Source organism: Artemia sp. Qi Xiang Cuo, chromosome 3 (assembly GCF_049724085.1).
Source record: "Artemia sp. Qi Xiang Cuo chromosome 3, ASM4972408v1, whole genome shotgun sequence".
Taxonomy (NCBI): domain Eukaryota; kingdom Metazoa; phylum Arthropoda; class Branchiopoda; order Anostraca; family Artemiidae; genus Artemia; species Artemia sp. Qi Xiang Cuo.
This window is the reverse complement of record NC_142796.1, coordinates 86,333,088-86,347,458: the sequence shown is the minus strand read 5'-3', so window position 1 is coordinate 86,347,458 and position 14,371 is coordinate 86,333,088. Positions and strand designations below refer to the sequence as shown.

The following is a 14,371-nucleotide window of genomic DNA, read 5'->3' as shown; positions in this document are numbered from 1 at the left end:
GTTTTTCTTAAAAAACTGAACAGCTCAAAGAAATCAACTGTTGTGAACCCAGAGAGACTTTCACCAACTTCATCGGCTGTGAAATTACATTCTTATATTCTTCTATCAGGTAATGGAATTGCGTAATACTGCGTCAGAACTCGACCCGAAAGACTGGGGTTGGTGATTACGTGACGGACGCCTCACTCCGATCATGACAGACATCGGACCTACTCCGCCTCATCTGCTAAATGTGATTCGCGCCCTGTTTGTTCGGCATAGGAAAGCAGGCTGTACTGCCATTCCCGAAAAGTCATCAAGAATTTAGGAATAAATGTTTAAGTATTCCTTAATTCACGCTCTACGAAGGAAGAAGTCCAGCAAGCCGGTGAAAATATTTTGCTGTTTCTACAAGGCTAAGAAAGGGGAGGGTCTCAGCAAAGCTAGGTACAGGGTTTTTCTTAAAAAACTGAACAGCTCAAAGAAATCAACTGTTGTGAACCCAGAGAGACTTTCACCAACTTCATCGGCTGTGAAATTACATTCTTATAGAGTCTTCTTCAGGTAATGGAATGGGGTAATACTGTGTCAGAACTCGACCCAAAAGACTGGGATTGGCGATTACGTGACGGACGCCTCACTCCGATCATGACAGACATCGGACCTACTCCGCCTCACCTGCTAAATGTGATTCGTTGCAGCTGCATGCGTTCCAAAAGTGACAGTTCACACTGTAGTTCCCAAAAAAATGGATTGCCCTGCACACTTGATTGCAAAGACTGCCAAGGGATTGCGTATTCCAATAAAGATGTTTTTTTTTTATAACGATGAAGAAGACGATGCTGAGTACAAATCCTTGATCTTATCCTTTTTAATTCAATCAAAACCGTAATTATATTTTGTTGTGATTACCGAAGTTACCTGATTGATTTTTTATTTTTACATTTAGTTCTGTTTAATGTTTCTACTATGTTGTCGAATTAAATCTGCCCGCGTATTCCGAAGGCCCGATGCATTGTCTCCTCTACTGTGAAAACACTGCAGAAAAGCAAGATACGAAGCTAATACCATGTTTTTTGAAATCATCGAGTCAAAAAACCTCAGGGGCAACATTTTGACCAGCCATATCGCTCAACTCTCGAGGATACTGTTCCCTCCCCCCTTTCTCGCTAAAGGAAGAAGTCGAACCAAGTCCAGTGATTAAACAGTATAACTTTCTTTTTTCGAGTTCTCCGCGAAGAAAAAGAGCAGACGTGAAATTCGAGCGCACAATAAATCTGCTCCTGAATTTTTCCATTTCCCGGATTTTGGGGGACTTTTGATATGTTGTACAGATTTTCTCTACAAGATGGCGTAAAAATCTTTTATATTGCAATTTTGTCCCAGTTTCGTAGATTTACTGGACTATATCCTTATGAATGACAAGGGCGGTTGTATTATTACGAATCAGACTTATTATGAATTCGTTTTGATATAGTATTTTTAGATCACTTCAATACTATAGGCTGAAGAACCAAGGACAGTGGGAATGAAAACTGATTGAATTCTAAGTGGTAACTTGCATGACCATGTATATCTTAGAAAATTAGGAAAAATCACGACATTCAACTTTTATAATAATAAAAAAATCTATGCATAGTTATGCAGTTTGTGGTAGTATCAGCAATAAAATAAGAGACACGTAGGCGAAAAATCTTCAAAAAAACGGCTAATTATTTTTTGAAAAAAAAAAAAAAAAAAAAAAAAAAAAAAAAAAACTGAAAGTAAGGAGCAACATCAAAACTTAAAACGAACAGAAATTATTACGTATATGATTGGGTTGGCCCCCTAGTCATTAACTCGCTCTTTACGCTAAAGTTAAAGAATTGGAACAAAATTTGAACTTTAGCGTAAAGAGCGAGGTAACGACTAGGGGGCGAACTCCCTAATATAAGTCATAAAAATATACGAGTATGTAAGTTCGTTACGTAAGTTACGTCAGAACAAAATTTCAAAAATGCCGTTTAGCCAAAAAAAAAAAAGGTAAAATTAATATGAAAATTTTGTTTTAATTACTCATATATGGTGAGCCAACATCAAAGCTGCATTAATTCAAAAACGATCAGAAATTAAATTTTAAAAAAACAAGTTTTCTTAACTGAAAGTAAGGAGCGACATTAAAACTTAAAACGAACAGAAATTATTCCGTATATGAAAGGGACTGTCCCATCCTCAACGCCTAGCTCTTTACGCTAAGTTTGACTCTGTCTCCCAACTTTATTTTTAAAACAATAAAAAAAAATTTCCGTAAAGAGCGAAGCGTTGAGGAGACAGCCCCTTTCATATAACGAATAATTTCTGTTCGTTTTAAGTTTTAATGTCGCTCCTTACTTTCAGTAAAAAACAAAAACAAAAAAAACTTGTTTTTAACATTTAATTAAATATAAAAAACAACAATGCAAACACCCAAGCAATACCCAAGAGTATTGATTGGCTTACTTGATTTTTGCAGCAATACGGAACAAAATTCACCCATGCTAGTTTAGAAGGTATCAACACAAGTCCGAGTCACAAGTCCGAGAAAAAGTAAGTATAAGGATTTCCACTTAACACTTTTGTCATAAGTTTGAATTGAGGAGCCTTCCTCGAACAAGACAGCGGTAAAGGTCGAAGCTCAAAAGCCTACTAAAGGGAAAACAACCTTCATTGTAGCATCTGGAATGAACTGGAGGCCCATGGAGAGTCAACCAGGAAATTAAAACGCAGAAAATAATCTAGCAAGCATTAAAATTGATTTATCCCAGAATCGGGATGAAACAGAGTGCAGCCTGCAAGGTAGTCGAGTTTAAAAATATATTTTCCTATTATATTTCAATTATATTCATTTCAAGGATAATTTTCTAAGCAAGAGCCTTTAGCTAGGGCTATTATTGTCACAGAAACCAATATTGCCAACTGATGTCAAGAAGTTGCCCCCCCCCCAACGGATAATACTATAATTTAGCAACGTCACTTACCAACGCCCCCATAAAATCAGTTTTAGTAATAGCGAGAAGTTGTTCCACTCGTGACCCGAATGCGGTCCCAACTTTATTCTTTTATCCGAAATGATTTTTATGCCTGTGTATTTTAATTTATGAATTTATTTCGTGCCTGGGTTTCAGTTGTGTGTGAACAGAAGACAGAATTATACCCATATGGATAAATTCAAATAAAACATAGATAGAATGATTCAACATTCCATTGTGGAGATGAAGCTATCAAAATGTTAACAGCGCCTCATCGAGTCCTTAACGAGAAGGCTTGAAGGAAACCACTCTTTGAGATTGACCAGAAGGCCGTATAGATACAATGTTCTATAAAGTACAAATTATAGCTTGTAGCATATGTAATAAACGACGCAAAGGCAGCCAAGAAATAAAGAAAGCAAAATTACATAATATTCACCCTTATACACATTTGCAATTCAAAATGTCGAAAAAAACACAACAACAATTAATTTAAACATGTATACACCGGAGGCAAAGGAAGGAACTGTCTTACATTCCCCCCCCCCCCACAAAAAAAAGAAAAGACAGTTCTCCATTTGATAAAGTATATTTCACGTCAACTTCTAATTAAATGTTTTTCTTTTATTTTAATACACATGTTAAATATATATTTTAATACACATGTTTAAATATTTATTTTAATACATTTATTTAAAATAAATATTATTTTAATACATTTAATATTTATTTACTTTAATAATATTTATTTAGTTAAATATTTATTTTAATACACATTTTAAATATTCGCATCCGTCCTTAAACAATCATACATCCTACAATTAACAGTTAATCCAAAAACAACAACACACATTTCTGCAAAATTCGGTCAACAAATTTATCTTCGTCAAATATTTGCATTTATACACACAGAAAACGACAAAAACCAGCAAACTGAACAATTTTTTTTTCAACATTCATTATCAACAAACTAATATTATAAAGAACCAAAGCCAAGAAACCGAATCAATTAATTTCGGTTTCTTATAACATTTATCAATTAATTGAAAAATAATTATCAATTAATTTAACTACGTATTAATTTCACACCTGGGTTTTGATAAATAGAACAATACTGACAATTTATGTTTTGAAATCATAAAAATGTAGAAGCCTTAGCCCCAGTCTTTCATGGATCAGCTTGAAGGAGATCTATTGTTTCGCGCTTTATCTAATTTATTTGGGATCAGGGGGTCATAGATATACCCCTATTTAACAGAGTATAAATTGTAACATTCTGAATGAGCTGCAAGTCTAGTGAGAGACAACCAGGAAATATAGAATGTCAAATATTATCTAGCAAGCACGTAACAATTACCTATCCTAGAGCCGGGATGGAACTGTGTGCGGCTTGCACCACTTGTGGATGGCTAAATGTCTCCTTAGGTGAACCACTCTATGAACTTCCAAGATCCTCTACCATCAGTGGCTACAAATTGCAGAATTCAAAACTCGAGTAACATAGAATTAAACCTGTATTTAACCAAGGCTTGTAAGACATGAGATGCCATATCTCCAACCATTATATTACTACTAATGAAAACTCAATGCAGCACCAAGGCAACAGGCCAACATAGCCAACAGGCCAACTCGAGTAACATAGAATTAAACGTGTATTTAACCAAGGCTTGTAAAACATGAGATGCCATATCTCCAACCATTATATTACTACTAATGAAAACTCAATGCAGCACCAAGGCAACAGGCCAACATAGCTTCACACGCTCCTCACCGCCCCTATCTATTTAATTCTTCATTCTTTACCCCCTCCCAAAAAGTTTTAATTTCCTTTAAACCCTCCCTTATTAACTCTTTCCATCCTGTTCCGAAATGACCATCTCCTCCCTTGACCCCAGATGGATTGACGATCTTTAGAATCAACTATCTTGGACAATCCATTCGTACATAATTCCTCTGGATAATATTTAATAGATCTTCCTCTGCCTTTTCAAAACACACAAGCATCACAACTATACTTGACCACTGTCATTACCCTAGCTTAAAATATTACTATCTTGGTTCAAAACCTTATCTGCTTATTCTTTCAAATATTTTCAACCGTAAAAAAAACACTAAGTTCTTACATCCTGAATTGTCAAAACTTCCAAAATTTCAACCATTCTTGGAAATATTCCTATTTGGATTACTTAGATCATCTGCACACTCCTACGTCTCGGAGTTTTACCTTTCCATTTGACTCTATAATTTCCTATTGCCTTTGCCATGTTTCCTTGAAAAAAGATCAGCAATGTCATCTAGTGTTGAACTTTTCTTTACATTTTTTTTTAAACACACGCACTTGTTTTTTTTATGCAAAAGCTTACATCAGCCACTAATTACTAAACTCATTTTTTACAAAAAAAAAAAAAAAAAAAAAAAATGCCGAGAAACTTCAAATGCTAGATGGCTTTAGTAATAAGACGTCCATGGCGATTGCGTTGCTAGATTACTAGTTTATGTTCTTATTTGTTACACATATTCTTGGAGCCACATCCTCGTATGCTTACCTTAACAGCCGTAGCAGCTTCATCATCAAGTGGGCCCTCATAAAGCATTTCCATTCGGTACTTCTGCGCTGTGACGGGCGACGGCAGATGAATGGCTATCATCTGAAGTAGAGCATCACCAGCGGGGAGCCACTGACGAACGACCACCTTCAATAATGCCTTGCCTTCTTTTTCTCTATCATCAACTGCCAATTTAATGTTGAGCTTTTTCAGTAGAGCTTCTACCTCATCTTTCTTGTGTCCCATTATAGTCCGGAAGATCTAAAAGGTAATAAAGACAAGGATCAGTTATCTAAAACTGGCCATGAGTCTGGTCAATGCATGTGAGATCGTTCAGCTAAGTACATCTTTCACTAGCATTAAGAACAGGTCTGTGTTATCATCATTATAAGTTAATTTAACTTTCGAAGCGTTTAGAGAACCGATGAAAACAAATTAAAAATTTTTTTTGCTCCCATAAAACATACTTTGCCTCTCAGTCATTACACCCACCTTAGATCTATTCATACTCTATATATATTTTTTTATATTTTCTTTTCGTTACTTCAAAATTATGCCGTTCTCATAGTTGTGCGACTTTATATCCACGTTGAGCCGCATAATATAACGTTATAAATATTACGTAATATAAGTTATATAGTTATACGATAAGTATTACGTTAATTGATATATACAATATCAAATACAAATACTGCGAAATTACGAAATACTCAAAAATTTTAAGCAGAAAATTACTTTGCTGCCTTTCCGATGTATTTTCACTACAAATTGATTTCTCGGTTTGTCCTAATTTTTAAAGTATGTACGGCTGTGTATTTCACTTAACCAAACTAAACAATCACATTCCGTTTTCACTGTCCTTTCACTGGTACTTCAAGAAGTTAAAAATAATTAGTACATTCCCTATCTTTCAACAAATACGCAACATATAACTAAATTGGGTATAAGTTTACAACAGGACTTGATTTGACAATAAAGTTTTTAAATTTCTCAAGTTCCGGAAGGTTATTATACTTGTAAATACATTAGCCTAAGTACATTTATAAATAAAATCTGAGAACCAAATTTACAACTTCCCCCCCCCACCCCCCGAAAAGAGGAAAAACGCATAAACAGGTGAGTACACACTTTTATTGATTATTTTCTTGGGGGAGTGGGGAGGAGGGGTTATTACAATAAAGAAAACACAAAAATAGAAAAATCACTGGGAATGTATATGAAATTATAGAGTAAACCCTAAACAATTCAAGATTCTGCAAGAGCATAGGTAAACAGACACCTACCCCATCGTATGTAGTACCTGTACTGAAATATACAATATCAAATAAAATACAAATACTGGAGAATTATCAATCAAATAGCCGATGGTGATGTAGGATATTGCCTTCCCCCTTCCATGGTTTTCTGTCAAAAACTTACCCTTACCCCTCTATAAAATTTGGTTGTATTCATTTATTTATGATGTATAAATAACATTAACTATAATTACCCAGGTGGTAATACATATCTTTAATTCTAGTGTTGCATGTTACCGCAAAGATTATCGGGAATGGAGACAGGCACTAGGGTCTAATTTGGGGAATTTGTTCTTTTTTAGCCTACCCTGAACTGCTACATATTAAAACGTGGGCTTACCAAATAAAAGATTATAAATAAAAATAATAAAATAATAATAATATATCTAAATTATTTATAAAAAAGTATGCAAATTCGAATAAAAATAAAATTAAAAGAAAAGGAAGAATAAGAAAACAACGACAACAATCAACAGGTGGTGTAAAGCACCCCCCCCCCTTTTAGAGATATTAAATGAAAGTTTTTTTCCCCCAAAAGAATGTAAAGAGCGACGCTAAAACTTAAACAAGCAGATATTACCCTTTTCAGATTCGTAATACCATTCCATTGCGAAACATAAATGATCAGTGTCTAGGGGATTAGTGAAACAAGAACTTTGTATAATTATAGCAGACTTAACGCTATTTCATTATGAGACTAGGCGTAAAAAAACGCCAAAATGGGTTAAGTCCTATATAAAGGCGAAAAATCATAGCATCGTAAAATCGTATTAATGGGCCAACAGAGAATGGCCAAACTTCCGCTTATTTACCACAATATAGCTATAAGTAAACGGAGCCCTCACTGGAAACTGACAAAATAGTAGCTACCGCGCCTCAGGTATTTACCGTCCAATGGGAACGCCCAGATAAACGTTGGCATGCCTAAGTTCACGAAGTGTTTTCAGAACTTGCTGACACCGTGTTTTCGTATTTTCATTGAAAACAAACAAACAAAAAACAACTAAACTTTCCTCCCCTCCAGATTTTTGAAAAGTTCCATTTTCTCCCCTCCCCTTCCCATTGCCACGGCATGTTGGTAGCGACACTGACTCTTTTTGTCCAGTGGTTTGTTTTTTGACACATCTACAATACTTTCTTTGAATTTTATTTGATTATTCTTAAGTTAAATTTTTTTATTGAATTTTATTTGATTATTATTAGTTAAAATTTTTTTTATTGAATTTTTATTGATTATTTTTAGTTATATTGAATTTTATTTGATTATTTTTAGTTAAATTTTTTATTGATTATTTTTAGTTAAAATTTTTTATTGAATTTTATTTGATTATTTTTAGTTAAATTTTTTTTATTGAATTTTATTTGATTGTCTCTCCGTGCAATAAATAAGTCTTCAGTATTTTTTTTTATTCAGTGATTCTTTTTTACATTATTGTAAAAACAAGACCCTTTCATGGGTCATTTGTTAGCTCAGTTTACTTACAAAATAGAGACTAAAAAAGGGTGCATACCATGAAAATGGGGTCTAAAACATACATGTTGAATGACCTTTTGTTGTCAGGGTTCTTTTGAGAGCTCCACTTCTTTGTACTTGGATTAAAAAAGTTCTCTCCCCAGAGACGACTCATCAGCTTGTTAACGTCAATCTTAAATTTATCCGAATACTTTTCAGCAAATTGCTTGAGTGTGAACGCCCAGCCATGGAGACCTACAAGGGACGTAATTAATACAACACATTCCAAAAATGTTTACTATTCTTAGTCTATTCACGGTCCTGTACTTTTTACCAGTTCTATCATGGGTGTAGGCTACATTACGGGATTAGATTAGAACTGACACCTCCCGTGCTTTTTAAAGACCAGAATATAGCTTGAATTTTTAGAGATATATGGTTCTATTTCTGATGACATCGAAAAAAAAAAAAAACAAAAAACAAAACAACAACAACAAAACCATCAAAACTAAGATTACTGGAAAAAACAACAAATTTATATGGATTGAACGTCTAACATATTCTATATTGATTCCTGAAAGTATTAATTACTTTGGATTTGTTAAAGTTACTGAAGAGAAAACACATAAGCCATTTAAACATTTACCTCTCAATTACTTGGACTATCTGTCTTGGCTTTTCTCTTTCTACAATAAGCCATGGTCTTGGTGCAACCTATTGCAAAATACTTGATAACTTCAATTCAATTCAACGTTTTTTTAGTCTGATGGCTACATTACGGTTAGATAACAGCTTCTTGTTCCAAGAGTTCAATTCAAAAGTTTAAAGTCGGGCGATATTAAACATCAAATTCAATATTAAATATCGAAATGTAAAATCAAGATTGAATATTGAAACGTAAATACTGATATCTAAAACGATGTTTGAAATTTTTGTTTATTTCCAGCTGTTTCAACCACCTACGGTGTACATGCAACAGAAAAATTCCTACATACAAAAAGTTCTCGTTAATGTCCATTGCAAATTTGAAGTCCTATATGGGGGGGGGGGGGCAGCTTCTTTTTGGATTGGATAACAAAAAAATTTAATTAAATAAGATAACACAACAAATAATGATAAAATAATAGTAATGAAAAATACTTATAATCACTGAAAATTTAGTTCTGAAACACAACCAAAATCTTACATGAGCATTGCGAACACAAATCTTTTCAGTGTCCGAGATTAGAGGAACAGTTAGTATTATTCATAAAATTACAATTAGCTAGCTCAGAGGCAATTATTATGATAATTTTTAGGAGAGAAAATGAATTTACAGCAGAATAAAAAAGATCAAGTTTTCTATCTTAAAATAAGCCATTTCTTTGCTACCCACTCAACCCCCCTAAAACAAACAAAATTTACCATTATAACTGCTTCATCAATAGTATGTGAAGAGCTACTTAGAAAAATTCAGTTAGAGTATACCTTGTAACACCGTAAAGGATGAGGTTCACTGGTTCAATCCCTCGTGTCGCAAGGAACTGTGTTCTTGTTTCATCCTTAATGATAATTTTTCGTTAAGTGATTCTTATTCTAATACCTGTTTCTATCTGGCTCAACATGGTTTTTTTTTCAGGTAACTAAATAAAAACAAATTTTCTCCACAACAACTTTAGATAATTATTTTAAAGATATTATAAATATACAGACGGCTCAAGAATCAGGTTCTCCTAAAGAAACATATAGTATAAAACACACCATTTGTCTGTCTGTCAATTTGCTAAGCATCCTAAAAAAGTAGAGAAATTGGTATGAGGTTTTGTCAAAATGTTTTACATCTGAGTGTAAAAAGTAGGGTACAAAACCGTGCTGTGCGAGGTCATGGTCTGTTAGAGGTAGCCTATATGCAAACCTTTTATCATCAGAACTAAATAGCAGAGCGTTTGATGGCAATGACATGCTACCAGAACCCCTTGAAAAGACAAAACAAGCGTACGAGTCACTCCTTGAAGGAGATACCCTCAACGAAGCGCAGGCGTCCGAAGCAGCAGAACTTATCTATGGAAAAGTTCATAGTGGAAAAGAACGATAATCCGAATTCAGAACTGTCCGTCTTAGGTTTCAGTATCTGGACCAACTCAGAGTCTTGAGAAAGAACCTGAGAGCACTACAAAGTGGCAACCTTGACCTTTATCTACAGTTGTGTTAGAAATACTTCAGTAAGTCTATTTGGCTAAACACAAAATCTATTTGGTTGTTCGTGCAGTCAATTTTTCAGTTGAAAAAACTGCTTTTGACCTAATATTTGGCAATACAGTACTTTATTTGATAATGATCCTTTAGCCACAAGAATCAATCAAATAATGATCTGTGTATTTACACCCCCCCCAATTGCACGACGATGAAAAATGTTACTGGGGTACAGACTGAATTCCTGACGTCGAATTCGGATTCGTCATGCTTGATAGGAAATGACTATTGAAACTCAAAAATATTCATAAACAAAAAAAAATCGATTTTCTACCTTCAAGGGCAAATCTGGGACAGCTGTGTGAGGGGGGTTCGGCTGAATTTTTTTTTGTGAAATTAAGCTGATTTTTCTGAGCATTTTGTAAAAAAAAAAAAAAAAAAAAAGAAGAAGAAGAAAAAACAAAAACACAATTTTCTGAGCTCAAACCATATTTTTCCTCCACTATAAGGCTATTTTGTAAAAAAGTAATGGAAGCTGAAATCTTAAGGCCCATCGACACAAAACAAAATCGCCCTATCTCGTCCTTTGTTAACGTTTTTAGTTTGTTTAGCCAAAACAATTTAGAATTGAGTGTTGGTGGTCTTGATAAAATAGATTGATAATAGATTCGGATGAACTAAAAGCCGACTTTCGCAGAATTTCCCGAGAATCTTAGAAAATCATTTTAATTTCCTTCAGTTTGAGGCTGATGAGACTTCCATCCTCAGAAAGTAGGATTTTGTTTTTTCTATTAATCAGAACATGATTTTCTAACATAAGTTCAGGAATCAGCAGTCCCTAAGAATGTTCTAGCCTACCTGCTCGACAAATACTAAAAATCAGTTCAAAGGAATTATCATTTGGCAATCTTGCTGCTTTGGGAGTTCCCGTGTTGTCACACGCCTTGATTGACAGACTTGCCAAGAAAGGGGAAGTAAAATTAAACTGCATTATAGAAACAGTTGGATACAATATATATATATATATATATATATATATATATATATATATATATATATATATATATATATATATATATATATATATATATATATATATATATACATATATATATATATTTTCTTCTTATTAAGTTAGCCTCGTCAACACGGTTGCCCCCCTGGCCTGGAAGAATTTACTAAATCTGAGGGGAGAAATTTACTAAATCGCATCTGTTTTTACTAAATGCTCAAAAATTTTTTTTTTGCAAAAACTATTCCATATTTTAAATGTTATTTCAGCAACAGCAATAATTGTAAAGTTACCTGAACCGAAGCCAACAGATCCTTTGCTGGGATCTACACTAATAGGACCCATTGGACCTTCATCATCAGCATAAGTGGCGATAATCACGTTGACGTTTTCAACAATTCTAGAAAACGTTTGGTACAATTCTTCCTGTTCTAACTGCAGTTCAAGAAGGGCACGGTCCATTTTGTTCATGAACAGAACTGGCTTAATTCGCTCAGCAATAGCTTGTCTTAGTACTGTTTCGGTTTGAACGCACACACCTGTTAAAAATACAAGTCTTTAGTAGGATGTAGAGAAATATAAATGTATGGCAATGTACAAACACAGAGCACATTTGTGTAGTAATAATAAAAAGATAACTTTCAAAATTTTGAGACAGCCATTTTGTTCAGCGTAGTTGCTTTCCAGATAGAAAATATCTTTTTGAGGAGGATACTCCCCCACAACCCTCGGGGCAAGGGTTTTAAGTTATGTCTTGAGGGCATATAACATCAATGTTGACACAATGTACAGTTTATTTTTTTTTTTCTTTAAAGCAGGGCACTTCATATAGAAGGGGTCGTCGTAAAGACTTCAAAAGGTGTTCCTTCGATTGGAAATCGAGAGTTCTAGTGCCCTTTTCAATAGTCGAAAGTGATTGGAGGGCAACTAGCCCCCCCCTCACGCCCATTTGTACTCCAAACCCATCCAATCAAAATTTCGAGATAGCCATTTTGTTCAGCGTAGTGGATTCCCAGATAAAAAATGTGTTTCTGAGGAGAATACTCCATCACAACCGTCAGGGAAAGGGTGATAAGTTATGCCCTGGGGGCATATAAGGTTTTATAGAAGGCGTTGTCGTAGAATCTTCAAAACAGGCTCATTCGATTGGAAATTCAAAGGGCTAGGTCCCTTTTTAATAGTAGAAAGTGATTGGAGGGCAACTAGCCCCCTCCCCACGCCCATCATTCCCCAAACACATCCAATCAAAATTGTGAGATAGCCATTTTGTTCAGCGTAGTTGATTTCCTGATAGAAAATAAGTTTTTGAGGAGGACACTCCCCCAAAACCGTCAGGGTAAGGGTTTTAAGTTATGCCCTGGGGGCATACACGGTTTTTATAGAAGGTGTTGTCGTAGAAACTTCAAAAAAGGCTCATTCGATTGGAAATTCAAAGGGCTAGGGCCCTTTTTTATAGTCGAAAGTGATTGGAGGGCAACTAGCCCCCCGCCCCTACACCCATCGTTCCCCCAAACATATTCAATCAAAATTTTGAGATAGCCATTTTGTTCAACGTATCTGATTTCCAGATAGAAAATATCTTTTTGAGGAGGACACTCCCCCAAAACCGTTGGGGAAAGGGTTTTAAGTTATGCCCTGAGGGCATATAAGATCAATGTTGACACAATGTAGTTTATTTTTTTTTTAAAGCAGGGCACTTCATATAGAAGGGGTCGTCGTAGAGACTTCAAAAGGTGTTCCTTCGATTGGAAATCGAGAGTTCTAGTGCCCTTTTCAATAGTCGAAAGTGATTGGAGGGCAACTATCCCCCCCCTCACGCCAATCATTCCCCCAAACACATCCAATCAAAATTTTGAGATAGCCATTTTGTTCAGCGTAGGCTAGTTGATTTCCAGATAGAAAATATGTTTTTTAGGAGGACACTCCCCCACAACCCTCAGGGCAAGGGTTTTAAGTTATGCCCTGGGGGCATATAAGGTTTTTATAAGAAGGTGTTGTCGTAGAAACTTCAAAACAGGCTCATTCGATTGGAAATTCAAAGGGCTAGTTCCCTTCTTAATAGTCGAAAGTGATTGGAGCGGAACTAGCCCCTCCCCCACACCCAACAAAACCCCAAAAACAACCAAACAAAATTTTGAGGTAGACAATTTTTTCAGCGTAGTTGATTTACAGATAGAAAATATGTTTCTAAGGAGGACACTCCCCGAAAACCCTAGGGAAAGTTTTTATAGAAGGCGTTGTCGTTGAAACTTCAAAAGGGGCTCATTTGATTGGAAATTCTAAGGGCTAGTGCCTTTTTCAATAGTCGAAAGTGATTGGAGGGCAACTAGTCCCCCCCCACGTCCATCATTCACCCAAACACACACAATCAAAATTTTGAGATAGCCATTTTGTTTAGCGTAGGCTAGTTAATTTCCAGATAGAAAATATATTTTTGAGAAGGACACTCCCCCAAAACCCTCAGGGAAAGGGTTTCAAGTTATGCCCTGGGGGCATATAAGGTTTTTTATAGAAAGCGCTGTCGTAGGAACTTCAAAAAGGCTAATACGATTGGAAATTCAAAGGGCTAGTGCCCTTTTTAATTGTCGAAAGTGATTGGAGGGCAACTAGCCCCCCCACACCCATCATTCCCCCAAACACATCCAATCAAAATTCTGAGATAGCTATTTTGTTCAGCGTAGTTGATCTACAGATAGAAAATATATTATTGAGGAGGATACTCCGCCACTGCTCTAAGGGCAAGGGTTTTAAGCTATGCCGTGGGGGACTAAGGTTTTATAGAAGGCGTTGTCGTAGAAACTTCAGAAAAGGGCTCATTCGATTTGAAATTCGAAGGGCTAGTGCCATTTTTAATAGTCGAAAGTGATCAGTAATATTTTTTGTTGTTGTTGTTGTTTAGACCAGGGCACTTCGTATCGAAGGAGTTG

The 14,371-nt window shown here is 35.3% G+C and overlaps 1 protein-coding gene across 1 annotated transcript in view; it reads right to left on the bottom strand.

Annotated features, from left to right (window-relative positions):
* eEF2 (eukaryotic translation elongation factor 2) overlaps positions 1 to 14,371 on the bottom strand; it is an 80,556-nt gene that overhangs the window by 40,952 nt on the left and 25,233 nt on the right. Inside the window, exons 3-5 of the mRNA XM_089086701.1 lie at positions 11,738 to 11,983; positions 8,319 to 8,515; positions 5,513 to 5,773 (exon numbers count right to left, since the gene is read on the bottom strand). Coding sequence (XP_088942827.1) covers positions 5,513 to 5,773; positions 8,319 to 8,515; positions 11,738 to 11,983 — 704 coding nt within the window. The remainder of the gene's footprint in view (positions 1 to 5,512; positions 5,774 to 8,318; positions 8,516 to 11,737; positions 11,984 to 14,371) is intronic.